At 38.1% G+C, this 22,358-nt stretch overlaps 1 protein-coding gene across 1 annotated transcript; it reads left to right on the top strand.

The window, feature by feature from the left end:
* The first annotated feature begins 10,280 nt into the window (after positions 1 to 10,280).
* On the top strand, positions 10,281 to 21,803 carry caly (calcyon neuron-specific vesicular protein). Its single transcript, XM_017710052.2, has 5 exons — positions 10,281 to 10,419; positions 13,095 to 13,225; positions 16,855 to 16,974; positions 17,259 to 17,372; positions 19,471 to 21,803. The coding sequence occupies exons 2-5, from the start codon at positions 13,097 to 13,099 to the stop codon at positions 19,672 to 19,674; spliced, it is 567 nt and encodes a 188-aa protein (XP_017565541.1). The 5' UTR covers positions 10,281 to 10,419; positions 13,095 to 13,096; the 3' UTR covers positions 19,675 to 21,803.
* Positions 21,804 to 22,358: the final 555 nt, after the last annotated feature.

Below are 22,358 nucleotides of genomic sequence, written 5' to 3'. Positions count from 1 at the left end.
TTCCACCTCCTGGGTGCCAGTACAGAGAACATTCTCGACGCTTGTCTTCCACGTGCACCTTGAAGGATGGCGGGTCAAGCCAAGCTGTACTCGAAGCTCGAAGGGCTAGTGGTACAGTTCGAGATTTCACCATTGCCATCAAGTAGGTAGGGGCTGGTCCATTTTTGGCTTTGTAGGCCAGCATTAGGGTTTTAAATCTGATGCGTGCAGCTACAGGAAGCCAGTGAAGGGAGCGCAGCAGTGGGGTGACGTGGCTGAACTTGGGCAGACTGAAGACGAGTCGTGCTGCCGCATTCTGGATGAGTTGCAGAGGCTTGATGGTCTGCATGGCAAGACCAGCCAAGAGTGAGTTGCAGTAGTCAAGCCTTGAGATGACAAGAGACTGCACTAGCACCTGGGTGGCCTCTCGGGTGAGGAAGGGTCGGATCCTTCGGATGTTGTACAGGAGACACCTTCATGACCAAGTCAGGTTCGCGATGTGAGTCGAAAACGATAACTGGCCATCCAGAGTCACACCAAGACTTCTTGCCTCTACAGATGAAACAATCAGGGAGTTTTCGAATGAGATGGCAAGATCATGATGAGGACCTGTAGTTGCAGGGATAAATATGAGCTTAGTCTTGCTGGGATTGAGCTTCAGGTGGTGAGCTACCATCCATGTAGAGATGTCAGACAGGCATGCCGAGATGCGACTGGAAACCTTTGTGTCAGAGGTTGAGAAAGAAAATATTAGTTGATTGTCATTAGCATAACAGTGATAAGAGAAGCCATGAGAAGATATTACGTCACCAAGAGAGCTAGTGTAAAGAGAAAAGAGAAGAGGACCCAGGACCAAGCCTTGGGGGACACCAGTGGAGAGCCTGCATGGAGAGAATGTGAACCCTCTCCATGTTACCTGATAAAAGCGATCCTCCAGATAGGACTTGAACCACTTCCACGCATGAGCTCTTCTCTTAAGAAGCTTATCTAACTGTTACTTAAACAGAGCAGCAGAAATTTCACCTATGACCTTTCTTTGCAATCGTCCCAATTCATGGCAGTGTGCTTTTATGATGTCACATAATTTTTGCTTTGATTCATCAAGCTTTTCCTACTCATCCAAGGGAAATGATCCAGTTTTTTTTCATTGCTCATTGCAGGTCTTGACCAATTTGTCAGCAAAAGAAGTCATTCATGTAAGACCCTTCTGGGAATGCAGGGAATGTGTTGCACAACTAAAGCCAGCTGAAGGAAATGATGTAAAATGCAGAGGAGATTTACCATAAAGAATGTGGTGATTCATATCAGTTAATGAATTGTTCACAGTGGTGCTGATAGGAGCCAGACGTCTGATTAGTTTAATTCACAGAAAATGGTCACATGGCATGGTTACAGATTTGTGGCCTGATGCCTCAGACCTTGTTTTATGATAGTTTTGGGGGAAGAATATTCCCTAAAATTTTATTTTTAAGATCTATTCATGGTAGAGAGGTACACTTACAGCATGTTGTGAGGCATAATAGTTCCCAAAGAAGAAGATTTTTTCGGATTGATGACAATTTAATCATCAGTATTACATATGAAAACTCAGAAGATACATGTTGGGTCATTTGTTGTTTTGAGTAGTAAATAAAATGGCCTTATTAGTGTGTAGACATTTTGACATCTGGTTCCTATCACCACCACTGTAAAGAAATCTGAGGCACTAAGCACTCTACAATGAAGCAATTCACATGAAAACACTCTGAGAGACTGTTTACATCTCAGTGATTGAACTGTTTAAATAGAAATGTTGAAAAATCTGTGGCATTTATAAGAACATTTGTGACACTGACCAAGTTAAGACCTCTACAAAAGGTCTGATTTTGTGTTTGGTTTTGATCTTTCAGTTGAGCCAACTGTTGTGGATTTGACCTACTGATCAGAGGCTATTTGTACAAACACGTAGAGTCTGTACAGCTTGAGCACACACCATCATTACAGCAAAGGAGGAAAATATATAAATACTATGAAATTTTGAAATTCATGTAAAAATTTCAAAGATTCTACTGTTCACTCATTGTTATGCACAAAGTGGGAATGTTGGCGAGTATCGTTATCAACAAGTTAGCTAACCTTAGTGATATGAATAACTAATATTCATGATGTATTTGTATTTGTGATGTATTTACCTTCTCAAAACAGCCAACTTTATGATCAGTGTTATAGAAGTGTGTGTGTTGACTGATCTAAAGCAAATACTACTATAACCTCATTTAAAAGCGTCAAAGTGGTACTTTTGTTTATTTACTGTTGACTATGCTGATATGATATCATATGCCAAACGTTTTCCTGATGTCAGAGTAGGAATTCCCATAGGAAGGGGCATTTTCTGTTTGTTTTTTTTTTAACGTCAGACGCTGTAAATTCCCAGTTACGTGCTTCCGTCAGATGCAAACTACAAAGATTGTAACACAGGACAAGCCTCCAAAGTAAAAGCAAAATTTTCAGAATGTTTTGACTGTTATTGCCCAGAACCATATAGCTTTTAGCTAATGGTTTATCTAAATGTTATTATTTCACAAAATCTGAAATCTTTAATAAATTTGTAGAATGTGTAGCTCAATAAATAAAGAGGACAAATGTACTTTTGTGATTTTTATATTTTATTTTACTTTATTTTTTATATTATTTCAATGCGACCATAATACGAATGTAATCTTTCAAGTTACGGACTGCATCAGCAGATCTTTCCCAACATTTTACTAAAAATAGTGTAAGGAACTAAAATAGTTTAGATATCAAGGGTATAGTTAGCCTCTCTTAAATGCTACACTCTTGAAAAGGATGGTTCTTTAGTAAAGACAAATCAAATCAAAATTAAATCACGTTTATTGTCACATCACATTTACACAATTGGAAAGTGAGTGAAAATCTTAGGTGCATAGCCCCCTTACAGAATCTAAATACAAAAAAATAGTTTTTATATATATATATATATATATATATATATATATATATATATATATATATAAAAACTCTTTTTTTAATTTAAATTCTAAATATACACACACATACACACACACACACACACACCAACACATATTCACAATATACACTAGTATTGCACTATTCCAATGTACAGTTGTACAGTAATAAGTTATGGAATAAAACTATCAAATGTGCTGTTACACACATTTCGTATGTGAAGTTAGTTTGAAGTAGATAATAAATGAGATGCAGGTGCTCAGGGATAGAATATTGATATAGAATCTTCCAGATTGTACAGGATATGGATAGATGTACAGATGTCAATCTATGTGATTAAGTACAGATTAGCTAGATTGAAGGTGCAGTAAGGTCAGAGTGAGTCTGATGAGATGTGGATGAGGTGGTGATTATCCATGGAGATGATGATTCAGGGGTGCAGTGACAGGCCTATAGACTATTACACCAGCACTACTGGCAGTTCAGCAGCCTGATGGCCTGGGGGAAGAAACTGTCTCGGAGCCGGCTGGTTCTGGACTTTATGCTTCTGTACCGCCTCCCACTCGGCAGCTGTGAGAACAGACAGTGGCTTGGCTGGGTGGAGTCCTTTAGAATCCTTCTGGATTTCCTCAGGCAGTGGCTGATGTATAAATCCAAAAGGTTTGGGATCTGGACCCCGGTAATATGCTGGGCTGTATGCACCACCCTCTGCAGAGCTTTCCTCTCAATGGCAGTACAGTTCCCATACCAGGTGGTGAGAACGCCCTCCACAGTACATGTGCTATATAACCACCAATGGTTCTATATAGTGAAACATTTCTTAATAGAGAATGTGTTGCATATGGTTCTATATAGGACAATTTTCTTTACTAAAGAACCTTTGAAAAAATACTTAAGAGTGTAGACTTACTGCCTTTATTCAAGACATTTACTCTCACCATCTATTATTGCTACCATTTGTGGTAAGGAGTTACATTTCCTCAGGTATATGTAATCAAGTAAAATGTTAGATTTGTTAAATTTTATGTTAGATTTGGACTTTCTTGAGCATTTTAACTCATAATACGTTTAACCAGTATGCTGGTAAAGAAGGTAATATAAGTTTTACTCGGTTACATTTCAGTTATGAACATTTAGCATCTATTTCTTTTTTTATTATTGTTATGGTGGTGCCAGCATCTGTACAGCTTTCTAATTGGTCATATGTCTGCATTTGGAGCTTTAGGCCATTTTATTTTAGATCAAAAGTGCATCACAAAGAGAAAAACACTGTTCAGTTCATTTGCTCATAGATGCTGGATGTACTAAAATGTTCCATTGCTGTTCTGAAAGGAACTTTTGACCTGGTGCTTCTGTACTTCTACTCCAGCTATTTGACTGAAAAGGCAGTTGTACTTAAATTTAATCTGACTAAAAGTAATTAACACTGTTACTGGAGTATGGTCTTATGCTGTTCTACCTACCTCTGATTACTAATACAAATCAACTTTACTATGGACAGCATTGCTGGGAATTCCTATTGGCGCTATATTTAATGATATTTTGGTCAGGCTTTTTCCTACTGAACCAAGGCTGAACTTGTTATTCTGCTATTTGTAGCCTCCCTTTTCAGACGGAGTTTTTTATAGCCTAAAAGATTAAGGCTAAGTAAAGTTGAGTAGTGTTAACTGCTGTAAATAAGTAATGGAAAGGCAATGCAGGATGACAGGGATTAGAATTAAATTCCCTTGTGATGCCCAGTGTTAAAGGAGTGCATTCAACATTCAACAGCATGCCCATGTTCTTCTTTTGTCATTTTGCTTGTTCTGCTTGATATTGTGCAGTTTTATGCATAGGCCACAAAAAGTAGTTCAATGAATTTACACAGGGTTCTCTACAGCAGAAGTTATTTTTATCAACTGTTCTTATTTTGCCATCTAGTGCCAAGCTAAGGTAGTGCAAAACTTCAATCTCAAAACGCTACAGCTACTGTGATATTCATGTTTGTCTCTTTAACCACACATGATAAAGAGCATTTTTTATGCGTTTTTTCATGCAGTTATAGGGAAGATACCTACACTAATGGGATACAGGCAAGATTGTTTTGTCAGCTTATTTCTAAATTTGTATACAAAAGCATACAGACATATATTTCTAAACAGTGAATTCAGCTACTTTAAAGGGGAATTCCTCTCTTTTTCCCCCACAGCTTCTGCATAACTCAACGTTTAAGATCTTAACAGTCAGTAAGAGCGGTTTGATGTGAAAATTGAGTGTTCTAGAGACACTTACAAGTCAAAATTGTTCAAAGTGGTGAAAGAAACCAGACCACTGAAGCATTTAATGTCTCTAAAAATTATACCATTATACCATTATATGAAATGATTATGAATAGGTTATCTAACGTCTGACACATTGGTTTGATAGTTTTACAATAAGTTGTTTTCTTTTGCATTCGTTATGGAGAGATGCATGCAGGGAGTTGCATGGCAAAAGTTTACCTAAAGAAAACTTAGAAGATCATTCTCACATTATCAACATTACCTATTTTTGACTTTATTTATATCGCAATGATATAAATAAAGTACTGCTATTGTGGCTGAATGTAAGCAAGTCCTCACAGCAATGTTCCAACATGTAGTGTAAAGTCTTCCCAGAATAATGTCCTTCATTTTAAAAGAAATGCTGGATAAGTAGGTGTCTACAAAACGTATATTAAAGTGGAAACAGCGTTTCATGGCTACTGTGAAATGGGGTTAATGTGGAAATCCTTATTTAGTCCAACACTAGGCTTAATCTGGGTTTGGCAGCTTCTACTTTCTTAAACAACAAACTAATCTGCAAAATGATTGCAGGGCTTTTGTATTCTTTTCTTTCAAAGTTTCTTACAGAAGAAGACAGCAATTACATTCAATTCACATTCAGTGAGGCCATAAGTGTTGTCAAAGCATTAAGACCTGTTATTCATACATAATCAGTCTAATATTAACAAAACACACCCTACATATAGTTGCTGTCCAAAACCAGGCATAAAATAGTTGCTTTTAATGTAAATTAATGCAAAGAGATTACATTTCAGGTCATTTCAGAGCTATAAGGAGGGCTGTTGTGTTCGAATATTGTAGGCAAGTAAAAATAAAAATAAAAATGCAGATACATGTTTTTCATTGCATGTTTATTGACTATATAATTGACTAATTGACTAATATAATACAACACACAGATTGAACTGTCTCAGATAAACAGAACCTTTTCAATGTACCAGCTACAAAACAACAAAAGCCCCAAAAATCATAAACCAAAGAATTTATGCACAACTTCACAAAAAGGGTCAGCTATGTGTGCAGGGCAAGGCAAGTTTATTATATTTCATATACTGCAGTCATTTAAAGTGCGAGGTGCATACAGAGTGAGCACAGAGAGGTGCATTACTCCGATAGGACGCACCAAGATACCTAGCTTTGATCATTTGCCAGCGTTTTTCACTGCAAGTAACTGACCCTCAGAAGCAGAGATGAGGACTTGAGTCAGTGCCTTGTGCTCAATCGCACTCAAGTCACATATTGACTGACTCACAACTCGACTTGCCTTTAAATAACTTGCAAATTGACTGATGAAATTTGAGCCTGAAGGGGGAACAAAAACACAAACAAAACTGATTAAATTATGACTGATAACAACAGACAACCCTGTCAATGGTTTCAAAATACAAGTGTTTCGTGAAAGAGAACCCACAATCCGATGGACAGTGCAAGTTAAATGTAGCGTTTAAAAGAAAGACAAAACTTCAGCTTAAGCATACTTGGTACACAACACACGGACTAACTAACCATTTCAATTTGTTTTGCCTCTTTTATTTAAATACAGGATTTACTGGGTGTAGTACTTCAGTTCAGACTGAAGCAATAATGAAAGCCTTGTTATTTGAAGCTTAAAGTTTTTAGTAGAATATGACTTGTATAATGCCAGCAGCTAATAACGAGACTAACTCAAAATTCACTACTTAAGACCTGAGGTGCATGCTTTTAAATTTCAATCATTTATTTTGAAAGCGTTTGGGATTTTTCAATATTGTACTGACATTGTTAAAACCAATATCACATTTTTCTGTGTATTTCACAAAACTCACCCCACCCATTTTACCCATAACACTGCACCCCTCCCACCCCCCACCACCACCACCTCAAATTCTCCCATTCTACGGTTTTCTCCCCCTCCACACAAGCACAAAAGCACAGGGCTGCCTCTCGGAGCCTTTACAGAAAGCACAAAGCCCTCCCTTTGCCTCAGAAAGCCATATCCTAATTGATTCTCATTTTCATTAGTCACCGTGAGAGGCTTTTGTCCTCCGGGACTGGGCCCGAGCCAGAGGAGGAAAGCGGTCTGTTGCTCTCTCTGAGCGTGACCCATAGAGGTCTTCCTTAAAGAGAGAGAAACCCAGCTTAAGCTTTTGAAGTGTGTCCCCTGCTAACTAAAGGTCAAAATAATAAATGTAGGCCCAATTGAAGCCTGGGGAGGGGAAAGTGGGGGTTGGAGACAGAGCAGGGCGTTTTTAGGGAGGGCTGGAGGGGAGACGTGTTGAATTCATTGAGCTGGGCATATCCAAGACAGCACAGCACGGGTCCCAAACAGAGAGAATGGAAGGTTCATGTGCTCAGACAGGGTTGGCTCCAACGGTCTGTGGGTTTTGCTGAGAACTATCCGTCTCTCTCTCTGGCGCTATCTACATTTGTGTCACTCGCTCTCCTATTCTTAACTCCATCACAGTGTACGTGTTTACTGTACTGATTCACAAATCTTTTTATATTCAGTTATTCACTTTCTTAAATGACAGTACCAAAAAGGGTTCTTTGGAGCAGTGTCGTATAAAAAAAGTACTTTTGGTCCCTTAAACAACCTTGAAATGGATGGTTCTTTACAGAACTCTTTTTGTAAATGAGAACCATTTTAAAGTTTAAAGATTCTCCACAAAAGGTTAAGCTTCTATATCACTTGGTGTATGTGGGCCCACATTTCTATTCCTCACGTTTATAACTTCATAACAAACATCTTAGTTCCATACTAATTATTTAACATTAGTTTCTTAAGTCTAAACACTGAATAATAAGCTTAGAGTTCAATTACTATTACTACAAAGGATGCTACTACAAAAAGTCATACAGCTATAGATAATTTGGAACTACTGCAATAAAAAACAAATTTAGTGATTTGCCAATATACACAGCCAGAATTTGACCAATTCTTCAGAATTTTCACATTATTAAACATTTTCTTGTAGTTTTTTCTTCTAGTTTATCTTTTTCCTCTGTGGTCCACTCATGCTTTTTTCCTAACCTCTTTTCATCCCTGTTTTTTTTATTGTGCTTTTAAGACTGATATGTAAATGCAATCTGTTCTGATTGGCTGTCAAGTATTTTGCCTCGTTCAGATGCACTCCAGGCTGAAACACTTGCTATAACGTGGGTGTAAAAGGGCAGCGCTAAACTGCTGAAGACAGAATAGGAGGGCGTATGTAAATGTATAGTTTTTGGTAACATAAAAAATGTTTGTTTTCCATGATATGAACTCGAAGTTAATAGTACAATGCAAACAAACTCGTTCAGAGTGGTTCAGTGTAAAGTGGTGCATTCTAGACAAGTTTACTCATTTAGAACTGTTAACAGTGGGGGTGACAGGAAGAAGACACAAAGCTTTAATGCCTATATGCCTTCACATCTGCTTTATGTGCAACTGTTTATTTTTCAATTACAGTGACAAATAAAAAATGTTTGTACTGTATCTGTTTGTAATGTAAGATTCCACTTCCCAATCTTGACTTTCTCCCAACAGTGCATTTGCTTTAATCCCCAAAGCAAAAAAAACAAAAAAGATGAAAAGTCTTTGAATGAGGCTTGATATTACAAGCAATCCATTCGGATTACAGTCCACAGCAATTCTATGTTCAGCAACATCCAGAGCTTGTGTGTTTTCATTTTGCAGATGTGTTCACTTATTGTAAGCTTTAATCTTTAGTTAAAGGAATAGTTTGGCAAAAACAAAAATCAAATTTACTCAGTTTTCCGTTTACCCCAGATGTAGTCCATCGGCTAAGATATGTTTGGATTCCAAATTTGAGCTCTATAGTTTAGCACTGGAGCTACAGACTAACATTGCTAACAAACGCTAGAGCTCAGTAGTCACCCAGGCGTAGCAGTGTTAGCCTCACTATTCCAGGTCTAAATTAAAGAAGCGAAATGTTTGGTGTCCAAATATATTGACTGATTAACTACATCTGGGGCGAACAATTGGTGAAACAATTGTACATATGTATATAATATGTATGTACATGCAATGGAAAATTTCACCAATTTTGCAAAATTTCTGCATAATTACCATAAGAATGGTTTGTCAACAAAGGTGCCATTCTAGATAAACTTACAGATGCAGAATTGTTCACAGGGGTGTGGACTGGTAACCAGATGTTTGAAGTGTTTAATGCCTCTAAAAGCTTCATTTTACATAAAGCTATTAAACAAACAAATATGCTGCCTGGTGGCTAAGACTTTAATTTGGAAAACGTCTGAGATAAGCTTTTGACCTAAAACATGGATAGTGGAGAGACAAGACAGTACCCAAACAGTACCCAGTTTTATCACTTTTTTTACCGTTAAGAGCATTACATACAAAAATGTGTATTCTTACATGTAGGTTTACTGTTTGTGGACATAAAATGTCTGTGTACGTGTTTTCGTCATGGCGACCCTGGTTCCCATCACCACCACTGTAAAGAGGTCAGAGTCTGTAGGTTTCTTTTCCACTGACTATTTTACATCAGTCGTTATATCTCTGCAGCTGAATAATGCATAAATGTAGTAATTTTGGAATTCTCCTCTAAGCAGCCCATAAGTGAGGTCAGTTACCAGTAACCTTGACCAATTATGTTATCTCGTTTAAAGGCTGTGGGTTTTCTTTTACAGTAAAAAGATGACGCAAGCAACTTAATTTAGGCACTAATGAGCATAACCAGCAGCCTGATATTCATTCCTTATCTGACATTACTTTTTCAGTACAGAATTCCCAAAAAAGGGAATTGTTCTTTCTGTATTGTTACTGCCAACTGCTTTAACGTAGGATGATTAAAATTGCGCATTTTTCAAAAGAAAAGTCATAAAACCAAAAGATAAAGATAGCAACAGAATTGTAATTCCAATGTAATAGCAAGAGCCAATCTTTTTCGAGCGATTTTTTTTCGCACCAATATTCAGACAATCCCCGTCTCTCATTGGGCGATCTACTCGTGAATACGAACTATGAGCCAATGCTAGCGCAGAATGCGAAACAACACCATCCAATCCCATTGCAGGAAGGCGGGATTTGTGCGAATACGGGTGGAAAATCAGGTATTGCCAGGGTAACCGCTGCTCCGTTCAGCTGCACAGTGTTTTTTTCTCTACCTCTTTTCTCCAGAGATTCTCCGCAGGCAGCAACCGCAAGCGTTATCGACACAGAAAAGCGGTGAGCTATTTTTCTGTCATTTATAGAAACATCCTTTCAGATTTGAGGTCAGTCTGGCCCGAAACGCGATGCTTTCGGTTACAAAGCTAGATGCTAGCTGTCGTTCTGTGGGCAGCTAGAATATTTGGTTGTGGCTGTGCTGTTTAAACCGAGCACCTCCTTATACAAACAGGCATAACCTTATGGTGGTCAGTCAGTCTACTGAACAGAGTATAGATTCAAACTGTCATAAATGTGGGGGTTGTAATGTGTAACGCATATATTACGGCCTGTATTAACAAAAAATGAACATCTATTTTGGGGTAACCGTCCTTTGCGGGACCGTTCAGCCGTTTTTCATAAACACCCAGCAGTGTTAAAACCTTTCAACCCGTTCACGGCCAACGTGTTTAGCGCCGTTGCGGTAACGGTAACGCTGCATGGCGCTGCAGCGTAACGCTACAGCAGAACTGCTCAGAATCTGCTAACGTTAATGCCTTCTGCCTCATTTCATTCCCTCACGTTTTGGCTTTGTGTTTGGCTTTATTTCACGAAAAAGCGGCGTCACAAAAACCTGAAGTAAAACTAGTAGCGTTAGCTTACTTGTTCTCGAGAGGAATACGATTGTTCTCACAGGCCTCATGAATACTAGGAGCACATTCTCTACTGAAGATTAGAGATTCAGACAGCGTTTTCAGGCGTGTACACCTCAATTTGTGATCGTATATGTATTTTATCTGTCATTTTAAGTTTTTGCGTTAATTTGGATATTCAGTTCTCGCCTATATGTGTGTCATTTCTGTACAGTCTAATGCGAATATGCTGTTTGATCTCCAGTATATCTTTCAGAGAAAAAGAATGCAGTTGTTCCAACTGTCCTGGTCTCTTTTCCCATCACCAATTGGATCAGAGGTAGACAGAGTTTAGATAGAGTATAAAAGTAGATTGTATTTGTTGTCCTGTGCTCCAGATCAGGTAATGGATATGACTCCATTTTATTCTATGAGTGAATGTGAGTATGTGTGAATACAAACTCATAATGATGTGGCTTGAGATTCAGCAACAACATGTGCACACAGGTCCCAAGAAATATAGCATATTCCCTAATTTATTCTGACTTGAGAGAATTTAAACCTCTGATCTGTTCAGTTAGGAAATCCCCACACATATATATGAAGATGCACAACAAAAATGATGACAAATGCAGTAGCAATCTGTGTGTATGTGCGAGAGAGACAGCGGGAGAGATAACCTCATTACAAATGAAGGATGCACACCGATGTTGAGTAATTTGCTAGCAGTCTGGTCCGGGCATAGGATTCATTATAAGTAATGAACAGATAATAAACTGGTTTCAGTATTTCTTTGTAAAGTTTTCCATTTCATTACAAACGATATTGCTCTGAGCACTTCATAATGTCTCTATAACAGCCTGCAAGGGTGTTTTCAGATATAGTTCTTTTTAAAAGAAACAAATTGTTCAAGTGAGCCTGAAAAGAAACCAGCTGCAAATGACATCAGTGTTTTAGTGTCCGTAATGTAAGTGGACTCAATCCTCTTTCTGGTTCTCTGCAGATGACTTTTTGTTCACTTCACAACTCTTTCAGATCTCAGACCCCACCTGGGTAACGTCGAATTATGGGTAGTGCTGGTCAAGTTCATCATATAAATGAACTGATAGGCTGAGCCATGTTCTTATTCATGACCAAAGTACTCCAATTGCGCCAAGCTACTCAAAACCGTTAAACAGTCACAGTGACAGTGTTCAAGGAATTATTTTTGATAAAAAACATTTTATCAAGCATTATTCATCATATTGTTTCTACTATATACTAGATGTTTTATATACGTTGTCGTTTTACATAAGAAGTAAGCCACTGGGGGCCGTGCTTTACAGTGATTTCACCACATTGTGCCCAACGTCAACCTTTGTGGCTTATTGCTGTAATATGCCAGTGCTGCTATCTCTTTACAAAATCTGACAAATCAATGGGCAGCCTGTTGTCTTTTTACAATGCAAAATCCATGGGACCACCAAACAAACCACAAGCGAACCATACTGACCACCATACAGACCAACTCGGGAGGTGGGCCGAGTTTGCTTTGTTTGTGGGTCCATTTGGACATATGAGGCATTTTATGGACTGATGAGTGTAAATCTGTAATTGGGATTACTGGGATCATGAGAAAAAGAAAATGTAACCGTCTTCTAAACTTTGGCTGTGTGGAAAAACCATCCTGCAGATTTCTTTGAAAAACTGAAAGCAAGTCTCCCAAAACTAATGAAAGCTATGATAAAGGTAAAGAGTGGAAATGCTAATAGCTGAAAAGTATATTTTATTTAGTTGTTGAGGCTTTTGTGTGGTTTTCAGTCAAATACGCATTTTCCACTTTTTTTCCCCTGACACTGGAATATGAATAACTTTTACACAATAGCTGTTTTGACTGGAAATGAAAATAATGAAAAGTGGTTAAATCTTAGGGACCACAAAGCAAACCACTAACAGACCATACTGACTACTGAGACTACATCAGGACCTGTTTACTGGTGGGTCTGTTTAGAGGGTTCTGAGTTTGTTTGACGTGTTCACATGCAAAGAAAACCATGACTAAGCGGCCTGAGACCACTTGAAATGCTAAAACATTCTGAAAATGCCATAAGACTGCTTAAGTCTGTGTCTCTCTGTGTGTCTCAGACATGGTTAAGCTGGGCAGTACTCTTGGAGAGAAGGTGGAGAGGGAGCCATCACTGGAGGATGGCTTTGACAACATTCCTCTGATCACACCTCTGGAGGTTAACCAGCTTCAGAAGCCCTTTCCAGACAAGGTAACCAATGCTGCATTACAGCCTGCACCTCTGTCTTTCTGCATTATTTTAGAAACTCCATGAGTTCACCTATGTGAATTTGTCCTAACATGAGTAAAAGAGGAGTATTTTAAGCTTATTTCATGACTTGTATATATTCTAAAGCACAATATAAAAGAACTTAAATTAGATCATTGAAAAAGAACACTGATCAAATTTAGAGAACACTTTCAGACACCTGCAAGTTATTGGTGTTAATCTGGCACCTGGTGTTCATTTCCTTAATTAACTGACATACCCTATTTAACTGGCAGCCAAACTTTCCAGTTTTCACTGACTTTGCAAGGTGGTGAGCCGTTCCAAAGTGACAAAACCTCCGGCAGCAGGTTGTCCAGATGAAGGCCAAAGGGGTGACCCTATTAGCCATAGCCAGAGAAGTTGGTCATTCAAAGTCTGTGATTTCTATAGTATTGCATCTTTACAACATCACAAACTCATTCAAGTCCCCCAAGAAGGCTGGTCGCCCACGAAAATCATACAATAGAGGACAGGATAATGTGGAGAATCTCCATGGGTAATCGGTTCAACACTGCAGCTGGAATTGCTCACCAGTAAAGCGCTGAACAGAGTAAGGAACTGTCTCATCATACAGTGTCTCGATGTTTAAAAGCATTTGGACTGAAAGCCCACTCTGCAGTGACCAAACCTCTCATTAGCAGACAGAATCAAAAGGCTAGACCAACCTTTGCTGAGGAGCATGTTGTGTGGTCAGAGGAGAAGTGGTCCAGAGATCACTTTAGTGATGAAAGCAAGTTTAATTTATTTGGGTCTGATGGAAAACATTATTTTCGTGGAATAACAGGGGAAAGACTGAACCTAAAGTGTGTAAAGGAGTTAGTGAATTGTGGAGGAAGAAGTGTCATGGTTTGGGGAATGTTTTTGGCAGCAGGAGTTGAACCTCTCATACAGCTACATGGCAGAGTGAATGCAAGTGTGTATCAGAACCTTCTTCAACAACACGTGGTTCCTTCCTTGCGTTCATCTCTCAATGAGTAAAGCAGTTCCTTGAAACTGAAAACATTGAAACAATGAAATGGCCAGTCCAGAGTCCTGGTCTAAACCCAATAGAAAACCTCTGGAAAATCCCACAACGGTCACCGAACTGTGGAAGAGACCAAAATCACACCAGAGCAGTGTGAGAGGCTAGTGATGTCCTGTGGCCGCAGATGTGCTAAAGTCATTCAAAGCAATGGCCGGTAAACCTACTGATTGGTGACTGTTGTAACCTTCAGAAAATTTAGTTGAAATCTTTCTCTGTGCTACAGTCATGCTGTGCTGTTCTCTAATTTTGATCATTCTGTTTTCTGCAAAATAATGGTTTTATGTTGATGTACCTTGGTTATTTTGTAAAACACTGTTCTAGTGGCACGGTATACCCCTAACAAAAATGTTGACCAATGAAGATTACTATTATTATTATTTCTAATTTTGATCTCCAGTGTATACATACATATCGCTGCTGTCGAATGAAAACCTTATATCTCCATTTTTGCCATTTTTCAGTTTTTGACATACTTTGAAAATGCATGTAGTCCTTTATATTGTGTGAAAATTTCATAATGAATGGACTAAAACGTATGCCCCAAAAAGACTCCTTCTCCTGTAAAGTTACCATTTTGTAGATATAAGGTTTTCTTCCAACAGCAGAGGAAGAAAATATATATACACACACACAATATATATATATATATATATATATATATATATATATATATATATATATTCACACACACTTACACACATGTGTGTGAAACTAACGACTTCAGGTTTGATTTTATTTTGCAATTTAAAAAAAAATAAACAAAACTAGTTACTGCAAATGACATCATGCCTGTGATTATCTACAGCTCTGATGTTATTCACAATAACACACTCCCTCATATTCTATTGCTTAAACAGTCAATTGTGACTACATTTGATGCAGTCTTCCACTTAGTGTCTCATGAGGACTGAGACTAAATCTCTCAAATACGCAAACATGGACACCCACACGCACATATACACGCAGATGGCGTGAGAACTCTCCCTACGCAGCAGGAGTGCAAGATAGAATCAGAGTGTTGTGTTTCATAGTCAAATGACTCATCTCTCAGTGACAGTGATGGCCAAAATTATATAGCATTACAAGATGTGTGCGTGTGCATGTGTGTGGACACCCATGGGTGTTCTCAACAGCAAGAAACATTAGTTAACAACTAATTGGTGTTATTTGTTATCCCTTAGTCCACTGTATTTATACAAAAAGAACTGAAATTGAGTCAGTCAGTCTATCGGTGAGTTCAAAATGAACTATAAGTGTCATCCATGGTTTTAATTTAATATAATTAAAGGCATGTTTTATATGCCTGCAGTGGATTATGAGTCTGAGAAACTTTGGATACAGTTGCATAAAACAGGTCATTCCCACAGTGTGAGGCTTATAAGGCAGTTGTACGTAACCAAAACAAAAATGTGAGCTTTAACGTGAAGTCTTCTTTTAAAGGTACAGAGAGTTAGATGTATTTGATCAAAATCATTTAGTTTTGTTACATGACAGTCAGTGGCCCCCAGGGCCCTACTGGTGACATCCTGTATAAATAAAAATAATGCATGGCCACGACTTAGTAAGGCATGGGAACAAGATAATAAATTTGTGGCAACAACTTAGTAATGCATAGGAATGAGATCCTAATGCGTGGCCACAAATTAGTAAGACATGGTCTTGTTCCCACGCCTTGCTAAGGCATGGCCATGACTTAATTAACTCATTCCCCTGCCTTACCAAGTCGTTGCCACGCATTAGGATCTTGTTTCCACATGTTAATAAGGTGTGGCCATGCATTATTTTTATTTATATGGGATGTCACCAGCAGGGCTCCGTAGTGACCAATATTTAGCTTATGTGGTTGTATCTTCCACAGCATTTCATAATCCCGCTAATTCTATGTCAACTTTGTAGAAATGTTAAAACACATGCACTCTTAAAAATAAAGGTGTTAAATGGGTTTTTAGAGAAATGCCATAGAAGAACCACTTTTGATTTGCCTGCAGAGCCTTTCAATAAATCGTTCCTTTTAAGAACCACTTGTATAAATGAGATGTGAGTGTGAACACATAATGTAAAAGTTATAATATTTAAAATTTTAATTTTTATTACTAGAATGGCATGTCTAAGCCACAAACCACTTAGGAACCTTTATTTCTAGGAGTGTAGTTGTAATTAGGGATGCACCAGTATAGGAATTCTGGGTTGATGCCGATACCCAATATATACATATGTTCAAATATTATTGCAGAACTGTTTATAAAATGCAGAAATTATGACAAACTATCAGGATGAACAATGCAGAGAAATCTTACCGCTTGTTTGTATGGACTAAACAATGGTGTGAAATTAATAAAATGGAGACATTAACAAAATAGCCTAAACCATCTGCTTTTCCAGTCATCAGTTAGAAATATCGGTCAAACATCTGTCTGGTGCCAGTAAACTTCAAGCAATTATCTGTTGAGATTTGTGCATCCCTAGTTGTACTGGCACATATGCACTGTTTTGGGAGCTTTCTGTACATCTTAAAGCTTTTATCACACTGTTCATTTCATTTTCATAGGTAATTGTCAAAACAACAACTGAGTATCAGCTGCAACAGAAGAAAAAGAAGAAGCTGTACGTGCCAAGCATTAAGAAGCTGAACATAAACCTTTATGGGGAAGTGTCAGAGAAGGTCAAGGTAAACCACTATGTTACTGCTCTGACATGCCAGCCTTGAAACTGCATGACAGTCATTTCACAGTAGAGGAATGGTTATTGCTGAAACATCTGCCTGTATCTTTTAGTGGCGAGAATAAATAGACAGTCTGTTACTGTGTAAAACTGTGTGCTTCAAATGAATGCCATGTGCATGTGCTTAGTGAATATTTGTATGATGAGTTTGTGTGTTAGTGAGCAAATAATAAACTTGGGTTTATGTGACTTTGTACACTTATGGATGTTTTGTGTATGTGTGTGTTCCAGCTCACAGGACTCATTCTCATCACCTTGGCTTTCCTTGCATGTCTCCTGCTGCTGGTTATGTATAAAGCTCTTTGGTATGACCAGCTAAGCTGCCCTGAGGGTTTCGTCTTGAAGGTAATATACACAATGTATAAATTATAGCTACGGGCCAAATCATTCTCATCTTCCTTTTAGCTTGCATAAAAATAAAGAGGTAAGGTAATATTTGACCCAAAAATGTTAGCATTCCTAACAATGAATAGAAGTTAAAAGGAGAAATCAGCATTATGCAAAGTTACTCACATTAACATTTGCTGGAAAATAGGTCAGCTGCACACTTAGAAATGCTTACAGCTATAGACCCATTTAACTGGATTACTGTTGAATTGCTGAATTGCAGTATAGGCTAAATGCTGTGCTCAAAGTAGATGTCATCCATGGTGGCATATGTCAAAACTTGCCAGCAATTACCAGCAAGTTTTTGCAGCATGATTTTAGCTCAACAAGTTCAAGACAATCACTCCCTTTTTCCATTCTAATCATCTTTGAACGACAGCAAAGCGTTCATGCATGCTAATATATCCTCTGAAACTGCAGCATTAGCTCACGGCTATCTTGGAGCTGCGGTTTCAGGGCTAGCCAGACAGCATCACGGCACTCTCCTTCAGCAATGCGAGAGTGTTAGAATGTCTTTAATTAATCTTAGCTGTGACTAAACTGTGATTAAGGCCTGCAGGGGATTCCGCCTCAGCCCCTTTGATGTTGATGCCACGGCTGCCATTAGTGCGCTACGTTAACATAGTGTTACTTATTTGAAAAGCAGTCAAATTGCCTCACATTAAGAAGGAATGAGCTCCGTCAAGGCCGAGGCGTCCTCTTGACTGACGGCTTTCAGTTAGAGGAGCGCTGGGGATCCTCTGCTCTGGTTTCGCTCCCCTTCAGGGCGTCCAACTGTGATAGTCCACTGCTCAACTGTCACTTCAAACTCGGCTTCTAAAAGTGCTCTGACAAATAGGAGTGCCTTTCGTGCCCCCCACCCCACCCATCTCAAGGCTCCCAGACGTCTCCAGGCACACAATATGAATATATTCATATTAATGCAGGTAGCGAATCTGTTGGTTAAAGATGAGATGCCGTCCTTGATCATGCAGCAAAAGAATGCTGTCAAAACCGTGGTTGTCGTTGAGTGTGTCTTTGACTCAGCATTACTTTAGAGCTTTGTAGTTTTTATATTTTATGATTTTTGTTCTTTTTGAAGTAGGTCTTGCATCCTGCATTGGCTTTTCTTTTAAAGCAGTTTAACCCTAGTCTATTATGTGCTAATATGTGCTGTTGCACAAACCAGTTCCAAAAACTCATCTGAGGTTGCTCAGAATGCTCATAGTGCACAGTGAAATTAAATTAATTTATTCGAGTGCTGATTTGCATATTGTTGCATCAATACTGCAAAGGCCATCACAATAAATGTTAGCATGTATTATGCAGGCCTGCGTTTGACAAATATGTACTTTCACTGTACATATATAAAGAGTGGAGCATGAGCAAGAGTGGAGCATGAAGCAAGAAGCAAGAGAGGAGCATGATTGTCTCCTCTCTCTCTCTCAAAGATGAAAGATTCAAGTTCTGTTTCTCTGATGGTGACAGTTTTGGTGGTCTACCAGGTCTTCCATGGTTGTTAGCAGTGCCATTTTTTCTGTATGTTTTAATAATTTTTTGAACTCCAGTTTTGAAATCCACTTTTCTTTCCCAGTCAAGTGGATTATCTTATATCCAATATCCTACAGCTTCTTTAGTCACGTCTTTCTAATGTGCATCCAACATTTGCAAAGCAGCTGAGTTGTGTTTTTATAGGTGCTTGGTGCTTGTGCAAATGTTAGTGTATCTTTGAAGGGGAACATAATGTTAGTGACACTTAATACAGGTTTAGTAGGGAGGATGCAGCTGTAACTTCTTGGTTTTATGCTTAAAAGATGGAAGCATTAAAGTGGTACAAAGGTAAAGAATTGATTAATTTAATACTAATAAATGTACACACTAATTGTTGGAGGCTTTTGTATAGTTTTATGTCACATGCCTTTTTTCTCTGAACCCTAAAAATGAATAACTTGTACTTAACGGTCATTTTGACTAAGAATTAAATAAATGAAAGGTGGTTTGACTATTACAGAATATTGTGTGTACTTCTGATCCTTGTATGTTGAAGAATCTATGTTCTCTCTTTCTCTAAACCTAGCATAAACACTGTACCCCCGCTGCTCTGGAGATGTACTACCCAGAGCAAGAATCTGGCTCGAGAGGCAGCCTGTACACCGCCATCAGCCACCTCAACCAGGCCAAAAAAGCTCTTCCTGAGCTCTCCTCTCCATGGCTTCCTGTTATCAATGCCCTAAAGGAGGCCCAGAAGGCCAAAGAGGAGGCAGCCCACTCCCAACAGTGAGGGGATGTTCAGATGTGACAGAGAAGGAAAGAAGGAAAAGGTGTGGATAGATTGGACACTGGAGGAGGTTAGTGTAGGGTCATGTGATATGCTGGCTATGTTTGTTGTTTAAGAGTGATCATGTTAGCATTTTGAGATTGTGAATGATAGACTGAGACAGTATGTCTGTGTGCATGTATGTATGTGTGTGAATATAAAAGCTGGTATTGATGTTGCAAGCATCCAAGCAAGATAAGATATTTGTCTTTGAAGTGCTGAGTTTGGAGCTGCGAAACTTCTTTAAATCAGTAACTCTCCATTGGAATCTACCTTACTTGTACTTGATACAAAAACACTTTCAGCTCTTTAGAAACCTTCTCAGTGTAAAAAGTCAAATGTGGATTTTCACATCCTGTTCTTAAAGGGGAATTCCACAGTTTTTTTTTTTAATTTCTGCATAATTGAATGTTTGAGATGTAATCAAAGTAAGATTGGCTTGATGTGAAATGGTTCATTGTGGAGCAACTTCCTGACTTTCATCACAGTAGTGGTAACTGAAACCAGGGGTCACAATGTCTACAACACATACATTGGCCTTTTGTTAATTATCAAAAACAACTAGTAAACCTACACGGTTTTAGATGTAATGTTGTCAATGATGAAATAGTTACAAATCTTGAACAATGGTTTTAACTGGGTACTATATTGTCTAAGAACGCCTCACATGTACTCGCTGCTATAAATGCATTTTTTTTATTGTTTTAGGCCAAGTCTCAAAACTATCATGGCATGAATGAGGCAGCACGTTCGTTTAAAAAAAAATCATGTGGTAACTTTCTGTGCGGTGGGCTTTAGAAGCATTAACCTCTTTGTACGCCTGGTTCCCATCATCACCACTGTGAATTCTGACTCAGTACGTTTCTCCACCACAGAGAATTTCACATCAAACCACTCTAAATAACTACATCTTAACCATTTAATTAAAGAGAAATTTTGAAGAATCTGTGCAATTCCCTTTTAAGCCAACTTTAGGCCCACAGCGCTGTTCTTATTGTGGTAGCTTCATTTGTTTTCTTCAGTGTTCCTGCTTCATCATTCTGTATATGATCCTTTAGGGGCTCTCTTAGTTTAATGTGAACGTATCTTAGCTTAGTGGAACAAACTGTGCATGGCCTGTAAAATGTGCTCTGGAGAACTGCGGTGCAAAACGTATAAAGAGCACTCTTCTGACAACAATGAAAACAAACGAGTTTCTCAGACCAATTACATCTAAATACGTAGCATATTCTAAACATGTTATATAACCTATTCTTCTCAGAAATGCATTTTGCTAAAACTCAACCTTTTACCACAATATAACTGTGAGAGTTTACAATTTGCTTTGTGCGTAGACCTACTTTGTTTTACGCACACATAGTCATGTTGACATTTCAGTGTTGAAATTAATGTAAAACTATTTGCTGTTCACATGGCCGTGTAAATAGAACAGTGCAAATGCTGAATGTAATGTGAAAAACAAGTGAACAGGATTTTGATATATATTTAGATCTCACGTACAGTGACTTTTTTGCGTTTGTTTGAGTTTGTATAGACATTCACATGAAACACAAACCACCAGCAACCCTAAAAGTATTAAATGAAACACATCCTGACAGAATATTTTAATGAAAATGTAAATCCCTGATTTAGTTGAATGACTTGTAAACTCTTGAGTGTGTGTATTCTAAAGAACGTTATTATGAATGTGCTAATTTATATTCATATGATAACCATCTTTTACCATTTTCCCCTTTTACCCATTTTCTTGCTTTTGATTGTACTATTCTGTCATATATTTTATCTTAAAATGTCATTTGATTTATTTATTGCTTTTTATGTACAAGCTTTGGGCATTTGTTGTAATTAATTACTTATTTGTATTACGTTTTGATATTTATTTGATATTTAACTCAGAAGCTCATTTTTTAATTTATTTTTGTATACTTTGTGAAGATTTTTACTGGAAACAGGAAGGTTAGTGTTAAGATTATTTAAAGAAGCAGCTCCTGATGTTAATCATCCTACTCTATGAAGTCATGTCTGTGTGTGGCAAACTACTGTTACTCATCAGCTTCATCTTTCAGAAATAAAGATTCCAGTATTCAGCTCTATTTGCTTTCTCTTGATTTATTAGCATGCAACACTGTTCAACTAGAGCGGTCACGTAGTGCTGGATTGAAAAATGCAATATCACAGTCTTATATTTAGTTAGTTAATATGGATTTCTGTTACCAGTATCTGAAATTTTCAGGTATAATCATCTCCTGTCTCTTGAACGAAGCATGAGAGAGAAAAGTCATTGCACAGCCACAAATGCAGTAAAATGAATAAAATGCAGGCATTTAGCAGTTTAGCATCAGCAAATACGGGATCATCCAGTATTCAAATCTTAACATCATAAACCCTTGACTGCTAAATGTCGACATTTTATTCATTTCTCTCTGATGCTAATTCATTAGAGAGAGGGAGGCAGTGACTAATGTGTACCTGAAAAATATCAGATATCGGCACTAGCCCAGAATTAAACATAAAACTAAACATAAAACAACATACCTGCAGACGTATTTTTCCACACCTCCAAGTTCAGTCTTAGAAGTTTGTTGCATTTTCTAATCTCAATTACAAATTTTGCCAGTAAATAAAACCTTACTCCACATCTCAGATGC

The sequence above is a fragment of the Pygocentrus nattereri genome, chromosome 12 (genome assembly GCF_015220715.1).
Source record: "Pygocentrus nattereri isolate fPygNat1 chromosome 12, fPygNat1.pri, whole genome shotgun sequence".
Classification (NCBI taxonomy): domain Eukaryota; kingdom Metazoa; phylum Chordata; class Actinopteri; order Characiformes; family Serrasalmidae; genus Pygocentrus; species Pygocentrus nattereri.
This window is presented reverse-complemented; position numbering and strand designations above follow the sequence as displayed.

What these genes read in the sequence shown, in the direction of transcription:
- caly (XM_017710052.2), top strand. Translation starts at nt 13,097, where the DNA reads ATGGTTAAGCTGGGCAGTACTCTTGGAGAGAAGGTGGAGAGGGAGCCA. An exon ending in AAGTGTCAGAGAAGGTCAAG is followed by an intron (nt 16,975 to 17,258) that starts GTAAACCACTAT and finishes TGTGTGTTCCAG; the next exon opens with CTCACAGGACTCATTCTCAT. An exon ending in CTGAGGGTTTCGTCTTGAAG is followed by an intron (nt 17,373 to 19,470) that starts GTAATATACACA and finishes CTCTAAACCTAG; the next exon opens with CATAAACACTGTACCCCCGC.